Source organism: Odontesthes bonariensis, chromosome 14 (genome assembly GCF_027942865.1).
Source record: "Odontesthes bonariensis isolate fOdoBon6 chromosome 14, fOdoBon6.hap1, whole genome shotgun sequence".
Lineage (NCBI taxonomy): Eukaryota > Metazoa > Chordata > Actinopteri > Atheriniformes > Atherinopsidae > Odontesthes > Odontesthes bonariensis.
In genome coordinates this window covers 19,244,044-19,256,119 of record NC_134519.1, presented here as the reverse complement: position 1 = coordinate 19,256,119, position 12,076 = coordinate 19,244,044, and the positions used below count along the sequence as shown (strand labels likewise).

The window sequence follows — 12,076 nt, the reverse complement described above, 5'->3', positions numbered from 1 at the left end:
AGAAAAACCAAAACAATTTAGATGTTAACAGTAACTAGAGCGGTCCTATTCTTAACACTAAAGCTGGTGAATGCATAATGTTTTGGGGATAATGATGCTCTTTATTTAGTGCTGCTGTGGGGACAACAAGCCGGAAAATAAACAACCACAAAAACTGGCATGGCTTCAAGTGCAAAACATGGCCTCCATTAGTCTACATCGCTAATTATATTGACAATATAAATATTCATGGTGCTGCACTACTTATTCATGCAGACTCTGACAACACTCGCCATCACATAAACACACAACACGCCGGAGCTTAAAACATATACTATACATTTATGTTTTAATGAACCCATAGTCCACACTGAAAAGCTAAGTGGGATGCAATTGTGCGCATCTCGAGCGTCTTGCATGTGTGTTTGTGTAAGTGCGGGTTTGTGTCAAGATGCTCTCCAAGGAGCACTTCAAACATGCCGTTTGTAATCCCAGACCCCTGTGCTTTAAAGATGACTGTCTAATCTCAAAGGTCTGAATTCTCTGGAAAAGTTAGCATGTGGGGGCTTCATTTGAATTTCTTACAACTCAAAATAACTTGTCTTCTAAGGCGTGCACCGTGGACCACGAGAAGAGGGTGGAAGAAGAGAGAAGACACAAAAGGTGATGGGTCTGTTTGAGAGGGCTTAAAGGGGTCACTGCAACCCTGTGGCAGGGCTCTGCAACTTCAATATGTCCCAATTTGAGCTCACCTGAGAGAGTGGTTATTAATCATTGAATTGTGTTGTATAGAGAAACATTCGGCTACACTGACTGTCACAATCCTGACCTGGGAAATAAAAGTTTGGACCTGTGGAGGACATGCTGTGGGGACGCCGTCAGACTGCTAATGCCTGGGTGACAGCTGTCTCTAGAACATGGCAGCATGGTGCGCCGATAAAAACAAACCTTCAATATGTGGTTAAAAAATAACTGCAGATACATGGATGGTTTTACAATTTGTAACAAAACATTTCCATTCCAGGTTAAAAGCTTGAGTATAATTCTTATTTGAGGCTCCAAAAACAATGACTTTCTTTGTGGGGAATACATGCTCTGGAAGTAAAAATGCGCTGATAAACAATAGCATTTTCCTTCAGCTGTGTTTTGTCTGCATATACAGTAGAGAAGCAGGTCACAGCAGCTGCAGGAAGCCTTCATTATGTCTTTGGCTAGAAGAAGAAAAAGTCAATACAGCAAAAATAAAAATGGATTTGAGACTTGGGGGGCCTTCAAATACTGTACAACAGGGCCAAACGCAACTGAGATGTCAAGTTAGCTTTTACTTGCTGTTAACATGCGTTTCTGGTACCAGTGAGAGGTACATTTAATCAGCCATGCATCCATCAGTTTATGACTTGGCATTCATTTATATGCTAGATTAGAGTGACTGATCTGAAGTACCAGGATCTAAAATGCTTTAATGGCACTTTCAAGTCTTCTGTGAGATCGATAAATATTAAATGGGGGGAAGATTTAAAGCAAGACTGTAAATTAAAGCCCCATAACTTTGTAGCTAGATCAGTTTTGACATCTTTCAAGGCTTGTGTTGTGATTATGTTAGCAAAAGATGATTGCAAAAATCAGGGTTTGCCCAGATGTAGTGTGGTAAATGTTTAATTTATTACAATTTTTGAAAATTCTTTTATTGTCATCACTGTTGTTCTTCAAATTAGCTTGCGATGTGTTATAAAGGGATAAACAGAAATGGGCTACAGAGGGACATTTCATTGGCATTTGGCACCTATAAAATATGCGACGGCATTGCCTATTCAGAGGAGGAACAGAGGCATGTTTTCCTAGAGGGTTAAAATGAGGACATAGAGAAACGAGGAAGAAATAATCCAAAACCACATCCAAAGAGGATCAGTGGCTGGCCATTGTGTCTCTCCCTGCTGAGAATGTGAGAGGGAGAGAAAGAGAGAGAACTTTGTGGAGTTTGTTGGCCATGGAGCAAGAGCAGAGCTGAGCTGAACAGAGCGCTGGGCGTCAGGGGTGTCAGGGCTGAGGGGGCTGAGGGGCCAAGGTCTCCTCGCTGTGGGGGATATTAAGCCCTCTGATTAGATCTCAGGGGCTGCCAATGGCAGACGTCTCCTTTACTACAGGCCCCAGCTCATCTTTATTTTGGCAGGGTGGTGCTCTCTGCAGGCTGCATTGCACCAATACTAAGCTGTTTGTGCAAGGAAGAAAAATAAGTTTATCTTTTCCCCCCCCTTTCTGCTTTTCATTTATTTATTCATCTAGCCTACATGTGTTCATTTCTACTTAATCCAAGGGTTCACCACACGGAGGCTGATCCTAATGCTCTGAGGCAAAACAAACAAGTCGGCCAAATGAGCTGATTTGGAGTTGTAGGCTGACAGCTTCTAATTTTGAATTAAAGCTTTGCCCGTGTCTTTTTTCATCATGTGTAAGATGTCATAATTCAATCATAATGGACCAGAAGAACTTGTGCAGCTACTAAACAAACTAATTAAACTAATACAGTTGTCAGACTCGTGTGGATTTGAAAGCAGTGCATCCTGTAGTTTTTTTAAGTTTGTTCCTCATGTGGTGACATAAGTAAAAAAAAAAAAAAGGTGCAAGCACACACACATACACACATACAGGACTTTCATCAGGCACACTTTCTTCTGTTTTGTTTGTCTTAAGCACATATTCCCAATCACAATTTCCACACCAGCCCTCCCTACTGCTCCTAAGGGTGCAGGCAGACACTTCTAGCTGCAGGCTCCCCCACTTCTGAAACCTGTCAAATCTGTCCTGGGAGAGTCAGCCTCTCTCTCATCATCCAGGGGCTTATGGACCTCTCTCCATTTACCCTCCCTCCCCCTACACAGCTCTCTTTTCCTCCTCCACTTCCCTCCTTTCATCTCACATCCAAACTTGCCAGTTGCAACCTTCTCAGCTTCCTCTAAGTTTTGTCTCCTTTTTCTCCTCTATTTTGTCTGTCCTCATCTAGCGCCTGCAACTTACTCTTCCCAATGATTTTGTGGAATGATTTGTCCTCTCGCCAGTTGCACGTGTGTGGATTGAGAATAATCAGGTGTGTCAAAGAATGACAATCACTCTCTGCCTCCCACTGCGTTTTGGGTCACAAGGGAGCAGATCAGACTAAATGGGCTATGGGCACAGAGAGGAATGGTCTTTTAAACAAAGAGTATCCTTGTTGTATGAGTGAACTCAACAACCCTGGTGCTATCCCTGGCACCACCTAGTTTGATCAAAGTTTTGCTTTAATATTCAGACTCAATACACCCATAACTGACATCTGTTTCATCTGTAAAAATAACATTTTTGACATCTAGTGCACACAATGATTCTGTTCTGCTTCAAATAAAACAAGAGTATTCATACAAACTTAGTGGATTAAAATAGGCTATTTAAAAAAAACTGTTTAAAGTGCTTTTAGTGCTGTAATTACGAACTCTTTCAAAGTACTTTTATTCTACATGAATATTACCACTTGCTACTTTCCACATGCATTTTACAGGAATTTTACTACTACATTTTACTTGAGGGCTATTTTTGTTTTTCCTTTTCTGTTAGTTTTCACATTAAGATATTACAGAAAGTCTTATAGAGCATGATGACCTAGATTAAACAACCTTTTAACACGCCATGACATAAGGAGGCTACTTGTATAACAATCCAATAATAACTCTGCAGATTCAGTACTTTTATTTGTGTACATTATGCTGGCAAAAACTATACTGTGCACTATTTATATTTTAATTCAGTTACTGTTTAGGGGCAAAGTAAGAGTTAGGATCTAAAGCCAAAAATGTGTTTGGTCAGTAGAAGCAGAGTGTTCAAGGTTAAGGATAAGGCACCATTGTGGTTTCTTTCAGATACTGATAAAACACCTCCTATCATGTGCATCAAGTCCATTCTTTAATAGTCCACAGAGACTACCATGCCCACTGAGCATTTAGATGTTCAAAAGACTTGAAAAAGATGTGTACTATATATTTAATTGTCTTTAGATCTCTGGTAGAGAATTCGTATTTGAGGATTCTCAAGGCTGAACGTTCATGGTCGTTCATGATCGTTCATCATGTACATGATGTGCACCAACATGTAATCAAACATGCTTTTTGTCTTTTTATCCACTTTCTAGCGGTTGTGTACAGGTAGGGATGTGTTGTGCTTGTGTTAGACATTGTTATGTATTTTCAAAAAGATATAATCATTGTGTTGAAGTATGGTCTAGCTAAAATAGAGAAGCATAGGATAAATGCTGTGTTGAAGTGACACCCGTTTTCACTTAGTCTTTCTGCAACCACAAAAGTGCTGAGGGTTTTAAACCTAATAATAAAAAGTGAATTATACTTTAGCTTTAGATATAACAGACTAAAAACAGAAGCACTTCCTGGAGATAATTTTTTTTTAACATTGTGTGACTTGTCAGATGTGTTATGTATCCTGCAACATATTGTGGCTGTTTCAAATTAGCATTGTATTAATCTGACTTCTAAATGTGTACACATTTCAATTAAGTTTTTATAATTTATTTATTTATTTTCTCTATTGCTGTTTTTTCTAAAGTGAAAGTTTTGAATACCACATCCCCCACCATACATGTCCTTAAAGGAAAGTAAAAAAAAAAACTAACTTATCAAATTGAGCAACAAATAAAATTAAAGCCTATTGTCAGATTTATTGACCAACAAGGTTATATTGGGGTGTCTTCTCTCTTATATATTCAAGATTCAGCTTGAAGAAATATATTCAAGGACAGCTGTCAGCCAATCTCTCCATTGCTCTGTTTCCTCCAAGTGCACTGACTTCAGCTCAGTCTGCCCGTCCCATGCCTCCCCAACAGAGGGAGGCCTCTCAGTTCATCCTATGCTCTCCACTGCCTGCCTTCCCCACTACCATAGGCCTTTCGCCCATCTGTCTGTCTGCTCTGCGGCCGCTATCCTGAGGGTGCACTATGTCTCTCCCTCCTCCCCTCTCCTTCCCAGCATCCCTCTCTCTCATGCGCCGTGATCGATATGGACGCAGAGGGAGAGGGGGGACCTGTCTGTCAAAGCCGGCGGTGGAAAATGAAGGCTCAGATGAAGGAGGCATGCTCTGTATATTAAATGCCCAAACCCCTGTGAGGGCTGGAGGGAGGCGAGGTTCAGGGTGGGGAAATATCAATAGGCTTCTTCTAAAAGAGAGATAAAGCCTAAACAGCAATGTAAAAGAGTAAAATAAGGAGAGTGGGAAGAAAGAAGGGTAATGAATAAATAGCTGACAAGTGAGGTGGACATGTAGATGAAGATGTATTAGAAAGAAACGAGAACATAATGCAAAATCTGAACTAATGATGTTAATTGATGTAACAAGTGAAGAAGAGTTAAATGAGTTTGTTCTTTTTAGTCCGTGTGTGGTGGGTGGATGGGGGTGTTGGAGGGGGAAATGAGCTGAAGACCCAAAAAGTGTTTGGAAGAGTAAAGAGCTGAGACGGGAGAAAGAGTGAAGAGCTGAAGTTAACGACTTTGCAGATTTCATTATAGAGATAGTTAACCCTGTTGACACTGAAGGAGGGCGCTATCCTCTCAGGAGGAGTCCGGTCCTTCCACCTCCACGCACAGAGACAGATGAGATCATTACAGCTATCAGCACCACTGCCATCCACAATTAGCACATCTCCTTTTCGTTCTACACTCCCCCATCCCCCATCTTCCCTCAGCTCACACTGTCTTCCCCCCTGGTCTCTTTCCTTCTCCCCTTCTCACCTCATGACACTTCTTCGGCCTTGATTTGGAGGCAATTTGACTCAATAAAAAGCCACATGCAGCAAACTGCTTTCAGCTTTCAGCTTTGGCTGGCTGGCTTGCTTGACCTTTCCAAACTCATATAAAAAACCATTTACTTTTTCAAACTCAAAAAGGACAGGTCTGAAAGCTTTGTTGAAAAATGCAAAAAAAAAAAAAAACTCGGAAAAGTCAACAACAGTGTTTAGCATTTAGAATCTTGTCATCATTCAGCTGGATCTACAGTGCACACAGATCTGCAATATGAACAATACGAACCTGTAAAACAGACCGGACACTTGAATGTTCCACCCATGCCCTCAAAGCTGTGCTCAATCAGGTGGCATTGAAGCTTCGCCGGTGAGTCGAATGACTGACTACAGAGCTTGCATTCATGGTTCAATCCTTCCTCTGTGGAGAAGAAACAACACAAACACACAGAAAACCATAAGAGGAAAAATAAACTGAGCATGAATGTCCAGGGAGCAGCAAAGGTCTCACTCTGTCTCACCCCCCCACCCCCACATCTTTTTTCCTTTTCACATTGCAAATTCAACAAATTTGTGGCAAAGACCCCTGTCTGTGATTTTCACAAGTCAAACAGAAAATAATACAACGTGTGATCCGCTCCCATCAGGCATGACCAGCCGGGGTCCTAATTGCTCCAATGAGGCTTTGCGTGCCAAACATGGGAAGCGTAAGCCCTCCTTTTCATAAGCTTGCATGAAAAAGTATTTCTTTTTAGCATCTGCAAATTAAAAGAAATTTGATGGAAGTCTAAATGGTGCAGGAAAGAGTAATTTGTGCTTTGATGAATGAAAATGAATCCACAACAGTCAAACAATGACATTGAAATAAACTATTGAAATATGGATCCTAAAACGTTACTGTAGTATCACCAATAATCAGTTTCAGCAAGTTATCAGAAACTGCCTTTTTTTTTTTTTTTTTTTTTTTTTTTTTTTTTTTTTACCAAAAGCCGGAATGTAACAAGATAGATTCAGTTCCCAAGCATCCCAAATCCCTACACATCTATATAAACATTACGCTACCCCAGCTATACCCAATGATAACTGAAATAAATGTCACAACTGTACACTGGCATTTATTTGCAGCACAAAAACCTGCTGACTCAGACTTGTACAGAGGTGCCCATCTCCAGCAGATCAATAAAAAAGCCTTTACACTCTGCCACGGGGCCAGACTGTGCTCTATCAAACTCCTGCCAAGTCTGACTTTAGATCTGGGGGGTGGGGGATACGTCAGGGACTTTTCCCCCAGGTCTCTACAGCCCAGTGCCCACCACACAGGCCCTTGGTACCAGAATCATGAATACATAATCCATCTAAAGGGTTTATGGGAAGGTGGTTTGGGCAAGTCTGGCAAAAAAAAAAATCTGCTTAAAACAAGAGTCTAGTAACCCTAAAAATAGAAGAAACTTTTGTAATTTGTAATTCTTCTGTAATTTTAGAGGCTCTTTTATCTGTCTAGTTATAATTCACCTGAACATAATGCTTAAGTTGGCTATAAAATCTTAATCTTAACACCAAATTTATAGTTCACTCTTTGGAATTAGTACTAAAATCTTCCTTTGACACAACAGAAGCTCTTCAACATTTGATTACATAAAAAATATGCTTTTGCCAATATCAATAATTCTAGCAAAACGTATTGATACTGAAACTGGTGGTATAAAAAAAAACCCAAGTATCTCAGCTTGTATGCCTATGAACTGATGTTAAGTAGTAGTGACAACTGGAACCCAATGACCCCTAATACGCCAGGAAAAGAATGGAATTGAAACATCTCTTGCAGTGCCAAAAGAAACAGTGGGAGTGCATCCATATTGAACTTTTTACCATAATGCATTTTTGCACTTTTTTTTAAAACTCTTTTTCTTTTCTACGTAACATCAACGTATGTTATGATCTACCACAGAGGAGTTTCTACGATGTAAAAGCAAACCATGAGTAGACTGTCATTACAAGTTAACAGACAACATTCCTGCATGACTGTTTTGGAAAAGCTAAAAGACGATCAAAGCAGCTCGTAGTAGTTTTAAAGGGAGAGAGTTGGTGTTGTGTTCTGCAATCATGCATTTGACAGATGAGTTACTCTGTAGCCTACATGTGCATCTGAGTGTGGCAGAAGGCATCAGCAAAGGAGAGGGAGGAGGGCAGCAGGAGTGCATCGATGCAGCCGTGCAAGAGGATCACTGTCCTCTTTGATCACCATTCAGTTTGCTTATCTGTGCAAGGGTGCACACTAAGGTCAAGCTAGTTGCAGCGCTCACAGATCTGTTTCTGTGCCATATGTGCAGCCCTCGTTTGACCCTAGTGTACAACGCTTTCCCTTCAGAAACCTGGTCTGCTTCATTATGCATATAACTCTGCACCTGCCTGACTGACCTTGTGTGTGTGTGCATGTGTGTGTGTTTATGTCTGTGAGCAGGTGCGTCAGGGGAAAATGGAGATATAAAGCCAGAACGCTTCACATTTAAAGAATATGAATGCTGTATTTTTAACTATATAAGAAAAAAAGAAATAACAATATCAAACCACATCTTGAAACTCATTCCCTAGTAATGTTTTTTGGCACAGAATACTCACTGACAGATGTTAACTTAAAAAGGCCTGTGGTTACAGAAACAGTAGTTGCTAGAATGATCAAATAATTGTCTTGTCAAGTGATTTGATGGCGCTGAGAAATGTATTTTGTGGATTCAATTCTTGGTGACAACTCCTACAGCAATAAAAGGGTTTGGCTGGGTTTGTATTCAGTAGTGTAAACGGGCTGAATCAGGCTGGCAGCCTGTTTCTTAGTGAGAGCCAAGGGAGGAAGTCAGCTTGCTCAACCCTATAGCTGCCTCACTGGGCTGAGGTCACTTCCTGTTGCTCCCCCAGTCCTTCTCCAGGGCTGCCCAATCAGCAAGGCCCTGCGTGGGCCCCCACCCCTCTCTAAGCACTGAGCAGGCTCTGGATATAGTTACAGGGCCACAGGGGACTGTCAGCTTTCTCCCTCTTTCCTCATCTCTCCCTCCTCCCACCTTTTTTTCTGAGTCTCTTGAGTGTTCTCCACTGCCACCACCCTGTCCCCCTGCACTCCCAATAAAATCCTTTAGATGAGAACTGCTCCTGCGTCTGCTCCCTCTAAGCATCCCTGACACCAGCAAAGTAAGCCCATCTGCATATCCACAGGGCCTCGCGTTCCTGTGGCTCATGGTTTATGTATTTCACAGCTCCTTAAAACACAAATGCCTAATATCTCTCCCATGTGGAAGACAGGAGAGGGAGAGAGGAAAACTACTCTCACAAAGAATGGTCTTGATTTCTTAGTGCTGTTTACTTTTTATCCAGGCTTACGTTCATGTGCCGTTGAAGGTTGTTTGGGATGCAGTGGCTGGCTTGTATAGTTCGGTGAACTCAACATTGTTGTATTGTGTAGGTTTATAGCAGTGTCAACAGCGTCTGTTGCGGGTTTGATAGATGTTTTATGATACCTAAAGCTGGAAATGTTGAACTCACAAATGGCAGTGATTAACAGACTGAAACCAAAGCAACTGAAGAAACTCTGAACTTCTGATAATAGAGTATAATTAAGTGTAACGCAGGGCATTGTTTAATTAAAAAAATCTCGCTCAGCTTATTTCGTTCCGATGCCACCAATGCCCCTTACTCTATTTAAACAATTCTGTAGAGGAGCAGTTTGAATTGAAGCGTTTGGTTTTGCACAAGAAAATTCTGAGACTTAGATTTACACTCCTCTCTGGGGCATAGTGAATGGTTCTCCAACGCTCACTCTTACAGGAGCCCAAGTTGCCTTGTGTCGCAAGGGTAGACGATATTAAGGACATCAATCAGGCCACTTCTTTGCTGAGAGTAATGAGTAAACAAGTGGGAGAACAAATTGAGAATATTTAGTAGTCAGGAATGAGTTGTTGTGGAGAAGCACAGACAGAACAACCATTGCAATCAAAGCTTGTCCTGTCAAACTAACAGGTCACTACAATGCCGAGTTTCTAAACTGTCAAACATTGCCATAAAAGCTGTAATTACCTGCTTGGAACAAGCATGTTTATGAGGAATTCCACCTTTAGCAAGACTTTGCTGTCTGTTCTACCATCTGTCAGGTCCTATTCAGCCTGATGTTGGAGTAATGTGTTAATAAACCAAGGAATTGTGGTGTTCAAGAGACCCACTGCCGTATATACAACCCACTCCAGAATTCTGGATGGTTACAGAGGAGACAGCTGCAGGCCTGTAAACAGTAGGTGGGTTTACTTCTCTCTTGTCTCTGCAGGAACTATCCATTAACAGATAATGGGGGAAAAATCAGAGTGATTAAGGCCCAGGGAATTATGGGTGAATACAAATTGACTCCACCTCTGTGTGGTGTGCTCTCTTGAGGTAGAAGCACTGCTCGTGAGGCACAAGCTCATTTCAGAAGTACTATGAGGGCCATTAAGGACCGGAGAATGCAGAGTATGGGGGTAGGATGGTGGTAGGTGGGAGCGCAGAGGGATTGACTCCCCCTGGACCAAAGCTGATTGGAGAACAGGCGCCTGGGGTAAACATTACTAATATCAATTTCCTGCCTCCACAGTTTGATAAGAACAGAGTGAATCAAGTGCAAAATGTTGAAATTGAAGAATAGATTCCTCCCACAACCCGAACCCGTCGAAGAGTTAATGTATTACACAAATAGCGAGGGAAATTTTGTCGCGTGTAAGCTGATAAAATCAAAGATATTGGAGAACTACCACAGAAGGAAGGAAAAGCTTCATTCTTGTATGAAAGTAAGTATGTAAAACCCCAATACTGTGTCCACAAGAGAAAACTGAGGGGAAGGTAAACCAGGTGGCCGAGCCTTCATGTTAGGGTCCCCGCTTTGGAGCATTTTTAATTTATAGGGAGAAAGAGAGCTGAGGATTTGAACTGTCAGTAGTGCTGATACCCTCACACAGCAAGAGCAAAGGATTGTGGGGGAGCATGACTCTGAGAGAATGTCAGCTCTGATACATGGCGGCTCGTTGGAGGTGCTAATCAGAGCAGGGCTTGGCTCCTGCTAGGATCAGCCACTCTGTGCCTACATTAACCGCTTCACAGCTCCCTTGGCTACCAGGCCAGAGGTAGAAACAACAAACTGACGGCTTTTTGTGTCAAGATAAACATGCGTAACGCTTGAATGAATGTTGCAAAGGGTTTAGCCAACTAGAACACCTTTTGGATATCACAAAACATGAGGACACCTTTCCTTCTCCAGAAATACACTGAGCAGATATTTCTTGTTTGAGTCAGTTTGCACATATAAAGTTAATAAAGTATAAATTAAACAACGTAAGCAAACATATAAATACAGAAAGCCACAACTACAACCCAGTTTTCAATAAAATATCCAACTGCTGCATTGAATTACAGTGCAAAATAGTGTACATTAGTTCTGCAGTAAGACCTGTAGAATTGGGACATTGTCGTGTTTTTGTTCCCTGTTGTTTTTTATTGTACTACTTCACATCACATGACTGCAGTTTCAATTTATTTTCTACATTTCAGTCCCACCCCATTGGCACTCCCAGAAACATTACCATCTCTCTATTTTATAGACTTAATCGTAAAGCTAATGAATTTTGAACTGTGAGCCACCACAACACATTGTGACATTTGACTGGAGTGTACGGCATTATTAGTTCAACACTCCTCTTTTCTTAGTTTGCACTCTGTCCATTTTTTTCTCGCGCCCCCTCTTCTTTTATCTTCGTCCTTTTAACCTGAGATGTGAGCAGACTCAGAGGACAAAACAAAATGAGAAACACTCGTTTCAGACTTGACATTTTAAACCAATGCCAAGCAGATATGAGTTAAACAGATGTAACATCACTGCATCTTTTCCTTACAATCTGCAGTATGTCCAGCCTTTGTTACACAAGCATTAACTGTACTTGTGAAATTTACTTTTACTTGATTTCATGAAATGTCCCACAGTCCTTCAGTATATCATTGGTATTAAAGACATCTGCCAAGGAAACACCTGATCATCCTCGCTCATAGCGTTTCTCTTCCAGTTGCATTTTAGGAATTGAGACATCCTTCATAATGTCACGCTGAGATCGATTTTCGGGTCACAGATAGAAGGACAGAAGGAAGAGGAGACGAGATGGCACGAAATAGAGAAATGAGACTTGTATGTCATTTCATCGTGTGTATCAAGACGAGTACATGCTTTGTGTTACTCATTGCATGGCTGACATTAAGCAAATAGTACAAGCCTCCATGACTCACCCCATGCTTATGAAAGCATGTCAAACAGCAGCTTTA

At 41.3% G+C, this 12,076-nt stretch overlaps 1 protein-coding gene across 5 annotated transcripts in view; it reads right to left on the bottom strand.

Moving 5' to 3' along the window:
• The window catches only part of znf521 (zinc finger protein 521), an 89,182-nt gene that overhangs the window by 10,710 nt on the left and 66,396 nt on the right, over positions 1 to 12,076 (bottom strand). For all 5 annotated transcript variants that reach the window (XM_075483341.1, XM_075483342.1, XM_075483338.1 and 2 more), the window contains one exon: positions 6,042 to 6,173. In XM_075483341.1, coding sequence (XP_075339456.1) covers positions 6,042 to 6,173 — 132 coding nt within the window. The remainder of the gene's footprint in view (positions 1 to 6,041; positions 6,174 to 12,076) is intronic.